At 32.6% G+C, this 22802-nt stretch overlaps 1 protein-coding gene across 7 annotated transcripts in view; it reads right to left on the reverse strand.

Annotated features, from left to right (window-relative positions):
* The window catches only part of ZNF280D (zinc finger protein 280D), a 111927-nt gene that overhangs the window by 61663 nt on the left and 27462 nt on the right, over positions 1–22802 (reverse strand). For all 7 annotated transcript variants that reach the window (XM_054701764.1, XM_037502553.2, XM_054701774.1 and 4 more), the window contains 7 exons: positions 20390–20536; positions 18692–18757; positions 18440–18579; positions 10339–10456; positions 5740–5907; positions 5479–5588; positions 701–924 (listed from right to left, as the gene is read on the reverse strand). In XM_054701764.1, coding sequence (XP_054557739.1) covers positions 701–924; positions 5479–5588; positions 5740–5907; positions 10339–10456; positions 18440–18579; positions 18692–18757; positions 20390–20536 — 973 coding nt within the window. The remainder of the gene's footprint in view (positions 1–700; positions 925–5478; positions 5589–5739; positions 5908–10338; positions 10457–18439; positions 18580–18691; positions 18758–20389; positions 20537–22802) is intronic.

Consider the following 22802-nt stretch of genomic DNA (forward strand, 5'->3'; position numbering starts at 1 on the left):
AAACATCAAGCTATGCAATCAATGAAAAATATCAGGTACTATGTCCTGTTACTCTGTTTTTGTTATTCATTTGGGAGGATAGCTACTAAAATGCCTTCTAACTCGAAGATTACAAAGTATAAATAAGGTCCTAAGTTTTAAACATAGTGTATAAAATCTTCCAAATTCCACTGGAAATTAAATCTCTAATTTTTAAAGGTGTTAAATTTTGAAATAACACAGGTATCTTTACTAGAACTTGACTGCTCTAAAGAAGATTCCAGCAAACTAAATTTTTTAAAAATTAAAATATAAATTGAAAGATATGCACATTAGTACAATAAGTATTAGGGTCAAAATGAACAAGCAAAGAAGTGGCTCCTCTTTGATGTGGAAAAAAAATGAAACTCAAATGCAGCTAAAAATGAAAATTATCTCATGACAATGCCTTTGGAAAAAGAAGTTAATTTTGCCTCATGTGAAATAAAGACTGTCCTCTCTTAAATTATCTAAAAGAAATACAAACTAGTGGATCCAGGAGTCAACTCTAAAATACAAGAAAGGAAACAAATTTTTTTCAAGAGATTCTGCCTTTGTTCTTGGCAGAAAATTTTAAGATCACTTATAGGGAATGGCACAGAAAAAAGCAAAATAAAAATGAAACACCTTATATCCTTAGCACTCTAATTTTCTGATAGAAATAAAGTAAGTATTTACATACCTAATATTATTTTTAAGAATTTTCAAGCAACTGAAGCATTTAAAGGTTGTATGAGTCTTCTGTTCTTCCTGGACATCTCCTTCATGTTTTCCATAATAAAAGTCATTAACTAGCATGATCAATTTTCCTTTCTCTGAATCAACAGTCTTATTTTTATTTGATGTATTTGAAAATTCTGTTTTAGTCAGTCCCAAAAAGTTATTTATCATGTCTGGACAACAGTACTGAAAGAGAAAAAACAGAAGCCTTATACATCCCTACAAAAATTATATATAAAAAATTTCTCCAAGGCCAAACCATGCAAAACTATGTTGGTAATATAATATATTCTCCAAAAGTTTGTGGTACATATACATACTCTAAAAATTCCAAACCAGGACTTAACTGTTGCTCTTACAATTTTTATTTAAAATTACCTTTCCAAATAGACATATTTAACAATAATTTAAATATTTAAATTAACTAAACAAAACAAAACCCAATTATTTTATACTTGTGTGAAGAAGAAGTATAAAAAGGAAATGAGGTTTTAGATGCCAAAATATGTATGTTTAATTATCAAGTGAAATACTATACATTATAATTTCTGGTTGCAACTGACATTTCACACATTTAATCTGCCCTTCTCCAGATTCAGGGTGTTAGAAAATGTTAGGGATAAAAAGCAGCATCAGTAATCCAGAAAATGACCCCAAGTCCTAACGCCAATTTATGATACTATAAAAATATCAGCTTTCAAAAATAACAATTCCTGTGGACAACTAGGAAAAAATATCCAATCATTTATAAATAACTCAGGGTTATACCAGACTTCTGAACAGCAATATTTAATACTATAAAACAGAAGCACCATCACCAATATCCTGAGCGTTGGATTCAGTTTACCTCATACCTAGCCAAACTGACTTTCAAGAATGAATTATAGTCAAATGGTTTTGAACATGAAAGAACACAAAGAGTGCTGTCACCATGCCCTTTATTAAGAAATTACTAGATAATAAACTTAGGCCAAACAAGAGATAACCAAAGAAACCACAATAAAAATAATGGTGATGAGCACTAAATATATATTTACTTTGGAAAAGGATTAAAATTAATGTGGAGATAAAACTAAATGTAAATGTTATATGTTCTGACTATAGAAAAATGATACAACCAACAAATGAAAACTGGGAAGGGACAGAAGCACAATAAAACTGAATGGAGAAAGTTCATAGATTGCCTTACATATGTTAAGAGCACTTAAAGGAATATCATGTAGGTTTACCAAAGAAAGTAATATAAGAATGAGTGTTTTAAAAATAGTACAATAAACACATTCAGAACGGTAATATTGACTAAAATCAGGCAGGAGAGGAAAAGGGAAAGATGAGTGTATTAATAACAGGCAGCTTAATATGACACTAATAAATTATAATAGTAGAGAATGGTCAAAGAAATAAAAGACAATTGGAATTATAGAACATTAAAATCATAAGGATAAATAGTAAAACAAAAATATAACTGCCCTAACTCCAAACTACATACATACAACCATATAATGAAAGATTGACTTTTTAAAAAGGTAAGAGAAAAATGTGACATAAACGAGTTTAACTCAACTACTAGAATAAAAAGAATGTTCATATAGGAAAATAAAGGAAAAGGCAACTCTGCTGAGTGCAAGAGGCAAAACTAAAACAAAATGATTCAGAAGAATTGAAAAGAAAAGAAAAAGCCAAGAATACACTAGGCAAATGAGAATCTTAAGACAAGGGCTGTGAGCCTAAAAGGCATTAAAACATTAAGACAAAATGCTAAACAATGCATTCGCATTACAGTTGAAAGAATTAAAATTTATATCACAAACAGCGACATCCTTAAAATGGAGTAACAATGTATCAAAGAAAATACAATAATGATGCAGATTGAGATATATTTCTCAATGCATAACAGAACAAGCAGCAAAAAGCAGGTGAAGACACAGAATTTGTTGATAAATATAAAATTCCAGCCCCTATGAAAGAAATAATATACCATTATAAAGTTTCCACGTAATGTTGAAGAACACATATACTTTCAAAAAGAAAAAAAATCATGTGCAACTTGGATTTTTTTTACCATGAAGGGTTTAAATGCAAATTGTACCAATTAACTAGCTAAAGGAATTTTCTAAGATTAAATGAAATAACGCACTTAAGGTTTAGTGATCTGATCATTAATTGCTATAAAAATATCTGATTATTGTTTTAAATATTCTCTACTGAAAGAAAACATTTCTGTGGTACAGGCATATACTCATCTACAATAACAGTCCAAATCTAAAAATTACATTTTTTCAAAATGGAAATTGTTACCATAAAATAAAAACTTTACTATATAAAATCCATAAGCCAGAATATAAAAAGTTCAGTTTTAAATTTCTCTGTCCTAGAATTGTTCTAGACTACTGAATCAGAGTTCTTTATATATAAACACAGACACTATTCATATTCAACTTAGTTCAATAATGTCTTAAGATCATTATAGAGATCATGCCCTCTTAAAATGCTTCTTAAAATGTACTATTATACAAATACTATTTGAAGTTTTGGTTGTTTTGAATGTGAGTAATCACAAACAATACTGTAATATATTTTGGAAGTAAAGCTGCCATTTTGGAAAATGGTTTCCAGTTTCCCCAGATACAGTATATTACATGCTACAACTTGTATACAAAATAGAAAAGAAATAAGAACTTTTGTGTTCACCATATGCAGAAAGAAAATCAGAGAGGATATGAAACTAACAAAAATTATTTTCTTTGAGAGTCACACTGGAAACCAGGTAAATAAGCAACAGGGATAATATTTTTCACCTATAAGCTTCTGTAAACTTTTTTTTAATTTGAATATGATTTTATTGCCTACTCAAATAATTAGAGATAGTTAAAGAATTTAGCCCTAAAGTGTGAAACTACATTCCTAAAGTATATACAGAATTATAAATCAATGTTACCCCAATTAACATAATAATAAAAAGAATTTAGCCCTTTATTTTTTTCTCTCCATCTATTATATGAAACATAAAAAATCATCAGGTAATTCATCAAAATATTACACAGATAAAATCAACAGAAGGAACATGTAAGATACTGAAAATGGATACAAAAAATAATTACAGATAGTAAAATTAAAAGCACTTGTACAAGTTAATTCTCATAAAAGAAGAAAGAACAAACTGTACTTCTCAGAGACTACATTCTGGGTGCTGGAACTATGATTGACCAAATACAGTTTGTACAGGAATTAATAGACTGTATCTGAAATTCTGAAAAATTAATTTTTCCTTTTTTTTTGGTGAAATGCTGAATTTCAATAAAAAAAATTGTCAGTCACTGAAACAGCAAGAAATTTTCCTTAGTTATTTCTTTGCCATTGTACCTTTCACCTTTTCTCTTTTTTGCATAATCTATATTGCTTTTTTTTAAGATTTATTTATTTATGCATATAAGAACTAGGCTGTAGGCCAGAGATGGGGGGCAGTTTGAGAGGATTCACCAGAGACAGAGTGGGGAACAGTCCAGGCAGAATGACTAAAACACACTGCTGAGAGGAGCATTGAGGGAGACAGGAGAGGTCTGCACCATGTGGGTTAGCTCCCTGGCAGGCTGGGGATTGAACTCAGGCTGCTGTGGCTGTTGAACTTGTGCTGCAGTAGCTGGCAACAGCTTGATAGCTCTGTCTTTAACCCCTACATCACCAAGGAGGCCCTGACATTGCCTTTTTTCTTGTCTCTTTTCTTCTACTTGCTATTTATATTGGACATGCAAGAATATAAGCTTATAAGAATATAAGCTATAAACACAGCAGGGCACTCCAATATTTACTAAAATGTTTCAAGTGAAGTATTACCTAAACCTTACATTACCTAAACCTTTAAGTTATCTGCAACTTAATTTTTTTTTTTTTTAAATCTGGGGCCTCCTGGTAGCACAGGAGTTAGTCTCAGTGCTATCAAGCTCTCACCAGCCACTGCAGCATGAGTTTGATCCTGGCCAGGGAGTTGACCCACATGGCACAGCAGACCTCTCCAGTCTTGCCTGCTGCTCCTCTCAGCAGTGTATTTCAGATTTGCCTGTTCTGCTCCCCACTGTCTCTGGTGAATACTATCACCCCCTGAACTTCTGACCTAGATCCCAGTTCTTGTATGCATAAATAAAATAAATCCTTAAAAAAATTTTTTTAAGTCTAAGTTTAAGAGACTTCTATATAAATAAAAATCTTAATTTATAATAATTACAGAAGTGATAGTCTGGACTGAGTTAAAATAATTATTTGACATGAAATGCTCTATCATGTGGAATTTATGTATGAATACTAACAATTAAAATGTAAAACTCAGATTTTCATTGTGTAATATGATATACACATGTCAACATGAACACAAAATAAGGTAGCAGAAGAAACTGTTCAATTGTATGAAAGATTAAATTCATAATAAAATTCATTTTGTAAGAAGCTTGAACTATGGCTAGGCATAATCTAGTGAGTAAAATATTCTCATATTATTTTCATTTAAAATTAGAATATATTAAGCTTAAATTATAATGTATATGAACTTAATTTTTTAAATTGGTGATTTAGAAGGAATTTAAAAATCCTATATAAAAATAATCATCATGAATATATTTTACCTAAGTGATATAGAAACACCAAATGATAAGATTTCTTATCTATGTACCTGTACATGTTATTATCTACTCATTAGTAGTTAGAGGAATTTGTAATTTTTTTAAATTAAATTTTAAGAAACTTTACCGTCATGTGATTTTTCAAAGGATCCAAAAGATTGAAATGAATATTGCACTTTGGGCAAGCTCTCGGAAAAGGTGTTCCATTTTTAGATTGAGTTGATAAGGCATTTGTACCTAAAATAAATTCAAAATATTTATGATTCAAAATTCATCATTTTCAAACCTTAAATAACTAACAATACTATGTAAATTTACTATAATTTCTGAAGTTTATGTATAAATAAATACTATAATTTCTTTGTTAAGTAACACATTTTATATTTACCTTTTGAAGGAATAGCCTGAGGAGATGTCACTGAAGGAGATTTAACTGTAGGAAATACAGCTGATGAATTTGCTCCAGAAACACCTTCACTGGGTTTGGGTTTTTTTGGATTAACACTGTTTACTTCAGATGTAGAAGGACGTTTTGACAGTGAACTTTCATTCATACCTACAGTGATGGAAATAATGTGAAAAATACTTTAAAGTGCTTCAGAATATTGCTTACAACTAAGTAAACATTAAATTGGAACTAAATTAAAGGGAATATAACTGAATTATACAAAAGACAGTGACAAAATTAATGTAATCAAGTATCAGGAGATGTAATGACAAAACAGATCAAAATGTTTCAAGCAGAAAAAAAAAAAGGGAAGACAAAGTATGCAGAATATTTCCAACTCTGTTCCTCCAACTGAATCATTTTTAGATGCTAAAGTGCATTAGGGTTTAAAAATATATATTTATTCCATAAATTTAGAGATACCCTTTACAAGCATTTTATTTAACTTAAAATGTCTAATGGAAAGTCTGTTCTTTTTCCATCTAACAAAGAAATGGTATATTCAGTTTTAGGTTACATATTCCATTTTTTTCTTTTGTACAAAGTAGCAAGTAAATCTTGAATGATAATACCTCATTCATTCATTCATTGATATGAAAGGGCTCATGGAAGGAGTTAGTACAATGGTTTTCCAATTTTGTTCCTCACAGCCTTATGGACTCATCTTAGGGAATATATTGGGCATATATGACAGAGAAACTCTCCTTTTATATTTATTAAGTTTTTGCATGAACGTTTGTACACCCAGGGATTTCATTCCTAAAAATAGTTTCTAGTTTAAAAACCATCAAGTAAATGGATCAAGAAAATGTGGTATATGCAGACAATGGAATACTTCTCATCAATCAAAAAAGATAAACTCATGCCATTCACAGCAACATGGGTGGAGCTGGAAGGGGTTACGTTCAGTGAAATAAGTTAGAAGGGAAAAGAAAAATACAGGATGGGGCCTCCCCGGTGGCACAGCGGTTTAGCGCTGGGTTGCGAAGCTGCCCGCGGCCTCTGCAGCACCGGTTCAATCCCCGGCTACCGGGTGAGGGTCCCACATGGCATGCAGACCTCTCCTGCCACCCACTGCTCCCCTCAGCAGTGTGTTTCGTCAGTCTGTCTGTTCTGCTCCCTGCTCTGGCTCTGGTGAATTCTCTCACCATCCCGCACTTCTGACTGTACCAAGTGATTGTATAAATAAATAAATAAATCTTTAAAAAAAAAAAAAAGAAAAATACAAGATGGTTTCACTCACAGGAGGAATAAGGGGAAACCAAACAAAGTGTCAAACAAAGACAAAATGTGCAGGCAAAAAGACGCAACCTATGAAGCTATCCGCAGCCACTGCAGCACGAGTTCGATCCCTGGCCAGGGAGATACCCACATGGTGCAGCAAACCTCTCCTGACTTGCCCGCTGCGCCCCTCAGCAGTATATTTCAAGTCAATCTGTCTGTTCTGTTCCCCACTCTGTCTCTGGTAAATCCTCCCACCCCCCCACACCTCTGGCCTGTACCCCAGTTCTTGCATGCATAAATAAATAAATCTTTAAAAAAAATATAGATCTAAGGCATACAGCAGAGGAGGGGGGAGCAAGAGGGATCAAAACAGGGCAGGGAAGAGCACAAGTGATTATGGTGACAATTCACAGGTGATGTGCTAGTAAGAGATTTCGGGAACTACACTTGAGGGGAGAAATCAAATACTATACAAAAATGAACAATGATGTAAGAAATAAAAAAGTAACATGAAAAAAGAAATTTTGAACTTAGTTGGCTTGGGGCAGGCCTAGAAATCTGCAATTACAATGGGCTTCCTTAGGTGATTCTAATGTTGGTGTGGACCAGACTTAAATAAAAGTTACACCTAAAAAAAAAAATTAATAAATAAAAGCCACCATCTTAAAGTTAAAGGATTTTAGCATACTCACAGTTTTAGCAAAAGAAATTAGAATATTTTGGTTATAACTAGGCCACAAAGCAAATGTGCTTTCTGAAAATAACAGAAAAGTACATAGTAATAAGTATTCTAAAACTGCACATCTTATTTTAATGTTGCCAAATATACTAAAGTAAATGAAATGAAGTAAATATATTAAAAATAATTGACTTTTAAGTCAAACAATACAAGTTTAAATTCATGCCTGTCACTGACTATGTTTTCTTTTTTTTCAAATATTTATTTATTTATGCATACAAGAACTGGGGTACACGCCAGAGGTGTTGGGGGTTGAGAGGATTCACCAGAGACAGAGTGGGGAACAGAACAGGCAGAGTGACCGAAGTACACTGCTGAGGGGAGCAGCGGGCGAGTCAGGAGAGGTCTGCTGTGCCATGTGGGATGCTCCCTGGTTGGCAGGGGATCGAACTCGCGCCGCAGTGGCCGTGGATAGCTTCATAGGTTGCGTCTCAACCCCTTGCGCCACCATGGAGGCCCCTGACTACATATTCTTGACTTATTGAATTAATTTCTCTGAATCTCAGTTTCTTCTTCTGTAAAATAAAAGTATATTACCTATTTTTACAGAGCTGTTCTTAGGATCAAATAAGACAGTGTATTTTAAGTACTCTAGACAACATCTCGCAAATAGAAAGCATTCAATAAATGACAGCTATTCTCATTACTACTGAAATATTTTATATCTTAACTTACTTTAGAGCAAATTATTCTAATGGGTGTATGTATACGTTTTTTTAATAAGGGGAAACATGCCAGAAAAATGTTAAGAGTAATGCACTGTTTAGTTACTCTGTTTCATTCTTTGAGATAACATGAAAATGATTTTTTACCCATCTTCAAAGCACATGATTACTGATAGCTACACTATGAGCACTTGAAAAAAATTCTATAATCACAGTATCATTCTTGTAAGATGCTTTACATTACTTTAAGAAATCAATGAGTGCTGGTATTTTGAATTAAGCATCTATTATATAACAGGATGAATGCTAGAAACAGATTGTTTTACTGTGAGAATTTTTTTAACCTAAGAAATAAAATTACTCTATATAAGAGCTTTAAATTTTTAAACTTATCTCTGTTGTCTTTGGCTTGCTCTGTTTCCTGCCCTCCATAGCACTCTGACAGTAAAAATCTTATTTCTCATCTTTCAATGAGAAATCTTATTCTCATTCAAGATCAAGCTCAAATCCAAACTTCTCCAAACATTTGTGTCTACTTGGCAGTGATCAATCATGTTACCAAAAATTTACACATACTGTCATTCATAATTATCAATTATAACAACTCTTTGTCAAGTCCTATAAAGCTCATCATGCAGTTTCACACTTTATCTATTTGAGTTTCAAAAACCCTGACTAAAGTAGTGTAAGAATTAAAATTTTATCTTTAAATGGCTGTTTTCAGATCTGGAAAACGAATGTATTATAAAAGGAAATTTCCATTTTAACCATATGAGAAAACTGAAGTGTGATGATCTGATAAGGACTTAAACATAACAGTTCAAATATGCAGCTTCCAAATCATCCTACTTACTGCTCAGGCCAAAGTCTCACTATCAGTAGTAGAAAACTAGAGGATAAGTAGGAGTCACTATCCTTATTCCCAAGAAGTTTCAATAACTCAGATTTTGTTTTTTATGACCATGCACTTTGTAAAACCAGACTTAAGATACCTATTTTTTTCCCTTGCTTTTTTTGGTTACTATGGTTTACCTAACTAGATTTTTACAAGTCTGTAAGTGATACTTGAAGTGACTATCAAAAGAAGTATCTAAACAGAAATACATTAATATTTTAGGCACTAATATTACTATAGTAAAATTGGGAAGTGTTTAGTAAATTCCCTACACTAATTTGTTAGTAAACAATATGAAAATTACCAAAAATCTTATGTATCGTTATTTAGTCAAATGCATGAAATGTATCAAAATTGTTCAAAAAAATAAATGCATTGATTAGAGAGAATTTTCAATTAGGTAAAATTCTTTTGCAGTACATTAAGTTAGTGAAGGACTTTGGTACAGTATACAATCTAAGAACTTTGAAACACTTCTACAATAGGAAAATGTCATTATTCCATCAATGGTCATTTACTGAGTACTTACTACATACAAATTTACTGCAGTGACTTTATAAGATCACTCTGTAATTACATTTCACTACCACATCTTAATGATTTATTACATAATGATACTGACCTAATTAAGAAACCAACTATAAACATTTATTTTTCTACATGAAGGCTATAGAAACTAATTAAAACTTCTTTAACAGAGCATTCAGGGTATCAAAAGACTTCTCCAACTTACAGAAATTATTTTAAGATTTTTTTAGTCCATGTTTGGTGTGAAGTGAGACAAGGTAGTTAACTAGTCTACTTAGTTGACAGTAAGAAATAAAATATTGTTATTAAATAAGATTTTACTTAAAACCACCCAAGTAAGGAATTCATGAACTATATATGCCATTCCATCTTGCAAATACATGAAAAAATTAATATGAAAGCTTGGCCTTCAAAACAAAGTCAATTCCATGTGCAAGTTCATCAAGTTTATTTCCTTTTTTTTTTTTTAAAAAAGTGCTAAAACTAACCTGTTATTGAAAGTGTTGGTTCCCCTTGGTAATGAGATAATCCTGTATCTTGAGTCAAATCAAAGAGTAACTCTGAAGAATTATTAGGTACAACTCGTGATGAGTTCGTTATATAACCCTGTTAAAATATTTCAAAGGAAGAATTTATTTATTCAACATAGTTATGATTATTTTGTTTCATAAACTTTTATAACAGTAAATTTAAGTGTATGCCAATATTATAAGGATAATCTTTGATGACATTACTAATGAGTTGTAACATATGAAGGTAATTATTACAATCTGCAAAATTATCATTTACTAAAATTGCAAACAGCTATTACTTAAAACTGCTTTATCCTGGACTAGTGAATTACAATAGGGTACAAATTCTAGTTTTTTTAAGGTGAAAGAAACATATAAATTCATTTCAAATCAATTAGATTGATACACTTTAGAGGGCAAGTAAAAATGCAGTGTTCCCATAAATGGGCAAACAAAACTTAGCATATGTGTAGGGTAAACAGGAAAAAATAGGTAAATACACTGACATTGACTCTAAATTTAAAAATTTATCTACCTCTATAAACCCCACATACAAAATATCAGGACAAAAAACCAAAATCAATCTGTAGTATTGTGCACCAAGATAGGACACAAATATACCACATAATATACACGTTTTAGAATCACCTTTATTGGAAAAATTTATAAGACAAGAGCCAGGAAGAGAAAGAATAGGTTCCCCACTTTTCTTACCACCCTAAACAAAGTCATGTTGGGCCCAAGTGATGTTCCATTTCACAGAGCAAATAGAAAACTGCCGAGGTCAGCAAGGGGAACAAATAAAAAGCCAGGAAGACAAAATTTACAATGGACAGTGTTTATAGCAATGACCTAGGTTAGCTGCTTTGATCTTGGAGCCCTCTGGGCTCAAGGGAAGTTCCAGACATTCCATCAGAAGAAAGGGTGGTTCCAACTGGAAGAAAGATCTCAAAGATCTCAAGGAAGGGAATGAAAAGTATAAATCATATGTGGTCAAGCATAAAGTATTATAAATATATGTATTAGCACAAACATAGATTAGTATAACTATGAAAATTATTGTCAATATTATGTAAAGATATATACTCCAATACTATTACATATTAAATATACTGATACACAAAATTTCAGTGCAATATATAAAACACCACTGTACAGAACTGAGCCCTCAGAGTGACATTTGGACTATTTTGTATGTCATAATATATAACAACTCAATTTAAAAATTAACTATACGTAAAAATTAAGAGGAAAAAGTCACATAAAGAAAAAAATGAACAAAGGACATAAATTGAGACGCTTCAAAGACAAAATACACATACCATACATATATACATGTATACATACACACACACACACACACACAAAGCCTTTTTTTCCAACTTACTAGACAAAAAGTTATAAATACAATGGCAATTTCTAACTACTGATACTGAACTGGCATGATTCTAAAGATGATAATATCTAATACTGTAAAAAATATGAGGAGCCTATAAAAGAAAGAACTGCAAGGTGTGGTCCTGACTAGACCCTAGGAAGGAAAAATATTAATGGAAAAACTTACAAAATTCAAATAAAGTCTAAAGTTTAGTTATTTATCTGATTATAAAAAGTCAGACGTTAACACCAGGGAAAACAGGGTAAAAGGGTATATGGGAATCTTCTGTATTATTTTTCCTCTAAGTCTAAAATTAATTTGAAATAAAGTTGAAGGTAGAAGCTGTATTTTGGTACAATTTTCTGCATGAAATTTTTGGTAGTAGCTATCCAAGGTCTCAAAAGGTTCACATCTTTTGATCCAACTATCCTACTTTAAAAATATTAAGGAAATGAAAATATTTAATTGAAAATTATAACAGCAAAAACATTAAAAGTCCTTAAGTCCAACAATGAAATGGGTAAATAAATTACAGACTACCATGTGACCAATATTACTGTTTTTGAGAAATAATCAATAACATAGTCCCAGTAAATGTCCAGTGGGGGGAAAAAAAAGAGGCTGTATCTGTATGTATAATTTTGATATACTCTATATTCTGTACACAGAGAGAAAAATTTAAAAATAGTATGCACTTTTCCATTTTTGCCATTTTATAATTAGGTAAACTATTGTTAGGTATAGTTACCGAAAACTTTGCAACCCAAATACATAACATTTAAAAATATAAACATAAAGATTTTGTTTTATGCTTACAAATTGAGGGACAATTACAGAATCTTGGTTTGCTACTAAACTTTTCTGTTTACATAGCCAATTAAGAAGTTATGAAAACAGGTATTGAAGGAGCCCAAACCACTCATAGAATCTGAGGCCTAATTTGAGGCCTAACAGGCAGTTTTCTGCATTTGAATTTTAATGTAGAATATAAAAAAATCAGTAATGCTGTATGATCTTTTTACTTCAAAATATTTTCTCCAAATATTTGCACTTAAAAAAATAGAAAATAATCACTTGTATTTTCCAAAATAGTTCTTTAACAAAACAACAAAATACTGTTTAACACTTTCATGTTAACAACTCTGGTTAGTCAAGCATCAAAATTTCAGAAAGAGGCCTCCTTGGAAGCACAGGGGTTAAAGACAGTGCCATCAAGCTATCGTCAGCCACTGCAGCATAAGTTCAATCCCCGGCCGGCCAGGAGGCTACCCATAAGGGGTGGCAGTCCTCTCCTATCTCAACAGCTGCTCCCCTCAGCAGTGTATTTCAGTAGATCTGCCTGTTCTGCTCCCTACTCTCTCTGGTGAATTCTCTCACCGTCCTGCACCTCTGGCTTACACACCAGTTCTTGTATGCATAAATAAATAAATCTTTAAAAAAAAATTTCAGAGTAGGAATGCCTTATTCAACAAGTAATTAAATAATAACAGTTAAATAATTATTTGTTGAATAATTAAAATAATTCTCCAGCAGGCATTTTTTAATGTCTGACAAAACAGTTCAGAAAAATATCAAATATAACAGTAAGGTAGAATAGTACCAGACTGGGATTCAGAAGACCTGTACATTTATTTAACTATACAACCTTGGGCAAGTTTCTTCTGAGCTTTAAGTTACTAACTTTCAAATTGAAATAGTAGGCACTGTTCTAAATGTACTTGCACTTCATAGTACCTATATGTATTAATTCAAGTAGCTGTCACAACAGTACTAATAAAAACCTAATTCATGCCCCATTTTACAAATAAGTAAACTAAGGCTAGGTGTAGTTACATAAAATTCCCAAAACAGTCTGATTGTTATTAACGGCACTATAATTAGAACACATGTCTAAAGCTATATCACACTGACTTTGTAACTGATAATAATACATCCCTGCCAACATGAACATCATGAGATAATGAGGTATAGAAATATTCCATGAAGAGTAAACATATACACAAAACATGATAAACTGAAAAACTATAATTATAACTTATCTAAATCAATAGCTTCCAAAATTCAAAATGAAGTGCCTTAAATAGGACTTCCAATACATTCCAGAATACATTTGTTTTTCCTAACTTTGGACATTAAAGTCACATGGAGAGTATTTTAAAATGTTATTTCCAGAACTCACCTGGACCAATTGACAAAATCTCTCCTTAAAAACTGTCTAGAGATTAGAAACCACCAATCAAGATGTTTTGATTAAAAATGATACCCACGGAAATAAAACATTGAGTTAGAAAAAGTTCTAATTTCTAACTTTTGTAACACTAAAGACACAATCCCTCCCTTTGTCATTTTTTCTCTCCCTGGGTCCAATGTAAGAAAGATTTTTATCTATCAAACTGCATTAAATAACGAAGTTCCTTTCTCCAGTTTTCTTTCCCACCAATGCCAGTTTATTGTAAGCATGAGAGAATCACTCAGCTAATATGATTTCAAATAATAGCAAAGAATCTTCACATTGCTCTCCATCTTCTGAAAACAGAAATAGCCTGTCAAACCCTAGGATTTAAGGTTTAGTTAGTGGTCTAGGTAAAATTTTTCATTTTAGAAATGGAGAAAATGAGGTTCAGAGAAGTTAGAATAAGGCATAATCAGTGTTCAAGTCTCTTGCTTCTATCTAAAGTTTTTTTTCTATCTAAATTTTTTAAACTACTGATTCACATCACTATTAATTATTACTTTAAGCTTCTTACACCACAGGAAAAGATCAAGAGTGTTCACCCAAAGTACTCTTATTTTTTAAAGATCTATTGATATACCTTCGAGACACAAGTGGGAGATTATTTAACAATAGATTTAAAAGGCTGTAGCTTTCCTTGTCATTTTTAAGCAAATTTAAGGATAACTCTTGTATAAAAGATACCACCTCAAAATATTAATATTTAGTACTAACAGACATGTTGATTACCTTATAGTAATACAATGTGATATATTTTAAAACTGTATTATTTATATTAAAAGTATTTTTATCAATTCTGGTTTTGAACTTGGAAATTTATAAAATCAATAGGGACTTTGGTAGTTGTTTCCCTTACTGTCAAAATAACAAACATTTTAAGGAAAAGTTACTATTACTCTGAGACCAATGCCAAACAGCTTATGATAAGCATGAGAAAACCACCACATTAATTTGACTCCAACTAATAACAAAGAATCTTTACATTTTGAGTATATTTTTTGCTTTGGTACTTTCTTTGGTTTCAAGACCTCTTTACACATTTAAATATTACTAAGGACCTTTCTCTTGATTTATGTGGGCTTTATCTATTGATATTCATCATATTAGAAAGTAAAACAGAGAAATTTTTAAATTTTTATTTATTTATTTTAAAATAACAATAAACCCATTACAGATTAACATAAAATAACAGTTTTATGAAAAATGACTATCTTGCAAACAAAATATTAGTTAAGAGTGGCAATTTCACATTTTTGTGAACCATAAATGTCCAGTTTAATAAAAAGTGCTGTAGTTTTGTATCTGCTTATGCTCTCAGTCTTTAGGGCAGATTGTTTCAGTTGAAAAATAGAAGAAAATCTGACTTCATAAAGATAAGCAGTTGAGGGGCCTCCCTGATGGCATAAGGGGTTAAATACAGCACTGTGAAGCTATCCACAGCCTCTGCAGCATGAGTTCGATCCCCAGACAGGGAGCAACCCACATGATGCAGCAGACCTCTCCTGTCTCGCCTGCTGCTCCCCTCAGTGGTCTATTTCAGTCAGTCTGCCTGTTCTGTTCCTCACTCCATCTCTGGTGAATCCTCTCACCCCCTGCACCTCTGGCTTGTATGCATAAATAAAGAAATCTTAAAAAAAAAAAGATAAGCAGTTGAAACAGGGAGCATTTTAATAGCAATTTAGTATAACTATGGATATATTTCTTTGATACTACACCAAAACTCAACAGTTCATGTTAAATGTTTTAATGTAGAATCTGATTTCATATCACTAAACTTTTTGTACTTTGTTACATTAAAATCTATTGGTCTAAAATCAACAACTATGAACCAGAGACACACTATGGGAAGGAGGTAGGGGAAAGGAGAGATTGGGGTCAAACTAAGGGGGTTGCAATTGTATGGGGAATATAAAAATAAAATTAAAAAAAATCTATTGGTCTATTTTACATTTTGAATAGATCTTTTATCCATGCATGGTTTTGTAATATCATGCATTAGTTATTAGGAAAACAGTGGTTCCTTTAAATTATGCAAATCTTCCAAATGCTGAAAGATTTCATTATATAAAATCACAGTCATATTTATTAATATGACCATGCACCTGAAAAATCTTTAAATATGGGGACGCTTTCAAGATCATGGTAGGATACACATTTTCAAACATTCTAATTTTTATATGAAATCTCCAATTTTATTAATAACAGAAATATTATGTTTCTTTCCTTTAAGTGACATGTAGATTTTGTTCAATTTTGAAGAAATGTCTGCCAAATAATCAAGAATGAAAAGTTCATTGTGTGGTTGACATATTTTAAAATGGCCTCCATAATGCCTATCACCAAGTATTCAAGTCTTAGATGATTTTCTACCTTTGAGTAGAGGTAAGACCTGTGACCTGCTTCCAACCAGAATACAGCAAAGGTGACAGGGTATGCATGATTTTGTGCACTCATTACCTTATATAATATTGTAATGCCATCTTCCTAAGGATTCTCTCTCATCTGATGGCTATGAGGAAGCAAGCAACCACGTTGGAAAGACCCATCTTGCAGGATCAAGTAAGATACAGTATGTCATACAACAACAGGGATACTTACTGAGAAATGTATTGTTAGGTTATTTGCCATTGTGTGAATATCGTACAGTGCAATTACATAAACCTATATAGTATAGTCTACTACAGACCTATGCTAGCTATTAGGAATATTGTAATAATATGTGTTCTATTATTGACTAAAACATCAGTAAGTTACATGTGACTGTACTGAGATGGTCAATCTGACAACTTTTAAGTAACTGAATGCTGACAATAATCGTGTGAACTCGGAAGCAGATATTTTCCCAGTAAAGCTTTAGATGAGATTGCAACCTTGGAGCTACAACTTGACTCTCACCTTGTGAGACCCTGAAGCAGAGGAGTCATGCCCTAACTATGAACCACAGAAATATGAAATAATACATGTGTGTTATTAAATCACTGAGTTCATGGTAATACTGCTACATTTAAATAATATACTGTAGTTTATCATCATTCTTTCAAGTAAAAATGGTCTTCTATTTTTAAAAGAGCAGGTAGTTTGGATCACAATTCAATCACATAAGTGCTTTTTCAAGATAACCATCACATTTCAGATAGAGATATACTTTATGCATACAAAATAAAAATTTTAAGAATACATATACAGGGGTAGAGCATTAACAAAATTGTTGTTTTAATACTTAGGGAAATTATGACTGAAATTTTTTTATTGTGAGTGCATGGTGATAACCAGTACAAAAACTACTAGTACAACTTGGTACCACTGTCTTGATTCATACAAAGACACCAGTACTTTACCCTCTACTGCCTGTGCATCATCAATGAAAATGTTAACACACTGAAAAGAGCAAACAGGGGCCTCCCTGGTGGCACAGGCGGTTGAGTGCAGCACTGTGAAGCTGTCCGCAGCCTATGCAGCGCCGGTTCGATCCCCAGCCGGCCTCGGAGCAACCCACATGGCAAGCAGACCTCTCCTGTCTCGCCCGCTGCTCCCCTCAGCAGTGTATTTCATCAGTCTGCCTGTTCTGTTCCCTACTCTGTCTCTGGTGAATCCTCTCTCCCTCTCGTGCATCTGGCCTGTACCCCGGCTCTTGTATAAATAAAATAAATCTTTAAAAAAAAAAAAAGAGCAAACAGTGTGTTTTATCATGACAAGTATTGATTTGGAAAGCCCAAGGACTTTAAGACTATACTTTGAAAACTGTTGCAATAAGGTATTATTTCCATTTTTTAAGTACATATTTATATACAACATGCATGTGTGTGTATATATACATATTGTGTATGTATGTACTTATAAATATCCTGACGTAAATATCCTGATCTATCATCTCCCAGTTACGTGACTTTGAGTGAATTGTTTAACCTCTGTGAGCCTCTTCCCTCAACTATGAAACAGGGATAATAATATTGTCAATTTCACAGGGATATTTAAGAATTAAATGAGATTAACCTATTTATAAGATTTAGCACAAAGATTTACACATTAACAGCTCAATAAATATTAACTATTACCATTATTTTTTTAACTATGAATTAAATTATATATCCAGAATTAAAAGCTATAATTTTCCCAGTTAAGAATGAAGAACATTTGGTTCACATTGTTTATAATCTTAAACAGTTTGTCATTATGCAATATTCATTATTGATTATACCTTTATTCCTATTTTGATAGCAGTTTTCAATAGTGTGCCTATTTAAGAATATTATCTGATTTATGAAAAGTCTGGCTATTTAGTTCCTACAGTTATTATTTTGAGTACTGGTTGCCCTATCATAAAGATGGTGACATTTGCTAAAGTGAATTATGCTTCTACTGGATAACAATCCATGATAGTCCAGATTTTTAACTAAGTATTGCTGATATTGATAAATAATATCCAATGTATCCCTCAACTGACTGTGTAGTTTCAAAACACTTACAGGTTTAGACAAAGGCTGAACAATAACAGAACTATCTGAAGATCTAGATTCAGGATGAAAATTTACTGGCGAGGCAGTCACTGGATTGGATGTTGGGTTCGTGTAGTGCTGACTTGTAGACTTGAATGCAGCAGTAATACCTGTATTTTAAAATTACACATTTTTAATTTTTAAAATTAAAAATAAATTGCATTTCTATATAATCAATTACATAAAAATATTTAAAGTTAAAATAGTATAATAATGTTGTACCTCGACTGAGTGCACCATTCTTTATTCCCCTTGAATATGAGCTGGGATTTACTCTGTTCAAAATATCTGTAAAAAAAAAGTATATTTATTTTTAAATTTCATTGTTTGAATGAAATATACATTAAGATAATAAAATCATTAATTAAAAACAAGTAAACAGATTCTTGAAAGGTGTATATGTTTTACTTATTTCAGAATAGTTAATTTTAAACAAATATATCTTCATCTACTAAGGGAACAAAAGAAGCAAGATTACCAGTCTTAAATTTCTAACAGAATAAAAACAAACTTTCTAACTATAACTCAAAATCCAAAAGCCGGAAAAAAGGATTAATAAATAAATCTCCCCTGATTTTATACATTACTTCTTTTTTTTTTTTTTAAGATTTTATTTATTTGGGCCTCCCCTGGTGGCACAGCAGTTGAGCTCTGGGCTGTGAAGCTGCCCGCAGCCTCTGCAGCACCAGTTCGATCCCCGGCCGCCAGCAAGGGTCCCACATGGCACGAGACCTCTCCTGCCAGGCCCGCTGCTCCTCTCAGCAGTGTATTTCGTCAGTCTGCCTGTTCTGTTCCCTGCTCTGGCTCTGGTGAATTCTCTCACCCTCCCACGCTTCTGACTGTACCCAGTGCTTATATAAATAAAATCTTTAAAAAAAAAAAATTTTATTTATTTATGCATACAAGAGCTGGGGTACAGGCCAGAGATGCGGCGGGTAAGAGGATTAACCAGAGACAGAGTAGGGAACAGAACAGGCAGATTGACTGAAATACACTGCTGAGGGGAGCAGCAGGTGAGTCAGGAGAGGTCTGCTGCGCCATGTTGCTCCCTGGCTAGTCGGGAATCAAACTCATGCTGCAGAGGCTGCAGATTGCTTCATAGTGCAGTGCTTAACCCCTTGTGCCACCAGGGAGGCCCCGATTTTATACATTACTTCTACGTATGCACTTTTATTACCTTTTTTAGCGGCCATTTTAGGAAGTGTATAGGTACCTTTGCTTTAACATTTTAACAATGTCAAATACAATTACTCTGTTATCTAATAATCCACAAATACACGTACAAGATGTTCTGATAGAAAGTCATAAAGATTTAAGTGTTAACTGCTTCAGACAGTGACTGTTAGACAATGCCCTTCTTTCATGAATATAAACATATGTTGCTGGAGAAGGGATAGTTAGGGCTGCCGCCCCAATTAGTACACAGGTCAGAAACTTACAATCATTCCTTGCCAAAACATTTTGTAATCAGCTATGGACAACACTATAATTAGGCAGTAACCTAGATATGAGAACCCCAATTTAGAATTAACAAACTTATTTAGTGTATTCTGACATTTTAAGCAAGTATTCTAAATTCTTCCTTTTCTTGACTTCAGGGTTTAAGTGAGAAAAAAAGAAAAATGAACAAACATTAAATAGGTTAGTTAGTTCCACTAAAAATCATGATTTCCAGTCTCAAAAGACCTCCAGTGTCACCAAATAATCTTATCCATTTCTTCCTCTGACAGCTGATATTTTAATCTCTTACCTCCTCCCTCATGTCCCCAACCAGATCACTACTCTTATCTTCAAATTATTCCAATCTCCTCCAGACCGTCTTAACAGAGGAAAAAGGAAAGTATCTATAACAGAGTTTGTAAGTTTTCCCTTTAGAAGCAGTATCTTATAAAACTTGTTTTCACTATGATAAATGCTTACTTGAAATTGCTGGTTTTGAACTTGTTATTTCCCCAACAAAGATTGGCTCATCATCATCATCATCTTCAACCTCTTTTACTTTCTTCTGCCATGGTTCCAGTTCTTCTTCTTCACATTCCATAAAGAGTTCTGCCATTTTTGAATTATCTAATTTTCAAAAGTAGAGAAGTAAACCTTATTTTCAAAAGAGAAAAATATGTTTTTTGGGAATATGTAGTATGATATTTAAGTTCTATTTTAATGATTTGAATAGCAATTTCTGAATTGATATTTGTAGTTAGTGCATGGTGGCAACACTAAGAAACTCAGAATTTCTTCTCCAAGATATAATTAGTAAATTTAGATAGATTGATAGAGAGACAGACAGACAGATGGACAGAGAGAAACAGACAAAAAGATAATGGCTGACAATAGTGACTAAAAAATTCTGGAAACATGCAAAGTGAGTTATAGTCAGATGCCTGGAATATGATTATATCTACAAAGAGGAAAATACCTAGCTATGATCTGAAACACACACACCCGACCTTAACAAATAGGAGATAAACTAAGAATAAGAGGTAACAGGTGGGAGATACACTGGAAAAATGAACCAGATTCAGGAATGCCAAGCACAAAGCTAAGCAAGGATGAAGTGCTACACTAAAACACGAAAATAAAGTGAAGCTTATTTATTCAAGAGAAATTAGACATTTCACATCTGAAGACACAGACCAAAGAACATCAAGTAATTATCATCAGTCTAGAAGTTCTGACCAAACTTTAAAACAAGCACTAGAAATTTTAGAAAAACTGCCTTTCATATCAAAATCCAATAAAATAAATAAAGACCCTAAGGAAAAGAAAGAAAACAGAAGACATGAAAAACATTAAAGATAAAATGAGCATCTATAGAAATAGCAAACACGAATGTTAGAATAATATTCAGAAAACAAGGGTATGGAAAGCATAACAGTCAAAGCTTTTTAGTTCAGTTAAAAAAAAAAAAAAAACTATTTCAGACATAGAACCAAGAAAGGAAAAACAAATTATCTGAGAAAAACATACTCTAGTGTACAACCACCCACCCACCCACTCCCCCTGCACCCCCCCCACACACAAACTAAAGAGAAAAGAGAACATATGGTTGTTAGAAAATCTATTTCAAGTTATAACATTAAAAATTACAAAAAGAAAAAGCTAAAGTAAGTTATCAAAGAAATAACACAAGAAAATTTCTTAGACTGGAGGATGTAAATCTCTGGACCCATGCGGAAGACTTCTAAACACATTTTACAAGGCCAGTATCCTGATATGGAAAGAGAGAAGAACAATACAAAAAAAGAAAACTGTATTGTAGTAGATATCAGAGCAGATGATGGGAAAAAAGGAGGAGAGGAGGAAGAGAAGGGGAGAAGATAGGGTATTGGCACTGGAGCCTCAGTGGAGAGTGAGTGAAGAAGCATGTGCATATATGGAAGTGCGTAGTTTTACTACCAAAATCACAGTTACGTAAATGATTGCTAGATCAACTTAAATTTGATTTTAAAAAAGAAAACTATAGACTAATATCCCTGAAGAACACAAATGCAAAAATTCTCAAGAAATCGTAGCAAGTCAATCCAAAAACACTTTAAGAGAATCATTTATTATGACCAAGTGGAATTCTCCCAGGGTTCAAGATGGTTCAACATAGACAAATTGACTAATAAACAGAAATCAAAGTGAAAACAAACCCTAGATATCTGACTGCAAAACTGAGGTTACAAGGGAAGGAGGCTAGTAGGAGGGGAGCAAGTAGGGAAGGAGACCCAACAGACTGTGGTAAAGGGTTATGGGTATTTTGGCAGTGGACATGGTGTTGTGCCATACATATGATACGGTATGAACCTACACCCTCAATTCATGCATAATGTTGTAAACCATTGTTACAACAATAAAAAGAGTACAATATATTTTTTAATGCTATTAACAGACACTATCAAAAGCTTTGGCAAAATTTAACACTCATTTATGATAAAAACCCTCAATAAAATGGAAATAAAAGAAACACACTTCAACATAATAAAGGCCATTTATGACATACCTACAGCAAACATCATACTCAGTGATGAAAAACTTAAAAGTTTGTCCCCTAAGATCAGGAAAAAAACAAGGACATCCATTTTCATCACTAGTGTTCCAAAATAGTTTAGGAAGTCCTAGCCAGAGCAATTAGGAAAGAAAAAGATATAAAAAGAATCCAAATTGTAAAAGAAAAATGACTATCATCATTTGTAGATGACATAATAATATACATAGAATATCCTAAAGACTCCACCAAACTACCACTAAAAGAAGTGAATACAGTAAAGTGGCAGGGTACAAAATCAATATACAAAAGTTGGTTTCATTTCCATATGTAAATAATCAGAGAAAAGAGAAATTAAGAAAA

Source organism: Talpa occidentalis, unplaced genomic scaffold (genome assembly GCF_014898055.3).
Source record: "Talpa occidentalis isolate TD23 unplaced genomic scaffold, MPIMG_talOcc4v2.1 talOcc4.11, whole genome shotgun sequence".
Classification (NCBI taxonomy): domain Eukaryota; kingdom Metazoa; phylum Chordata; class Mammalia; order Eulipotyphla; family Talpidae; genus Talpa; species Talpa occidentalis.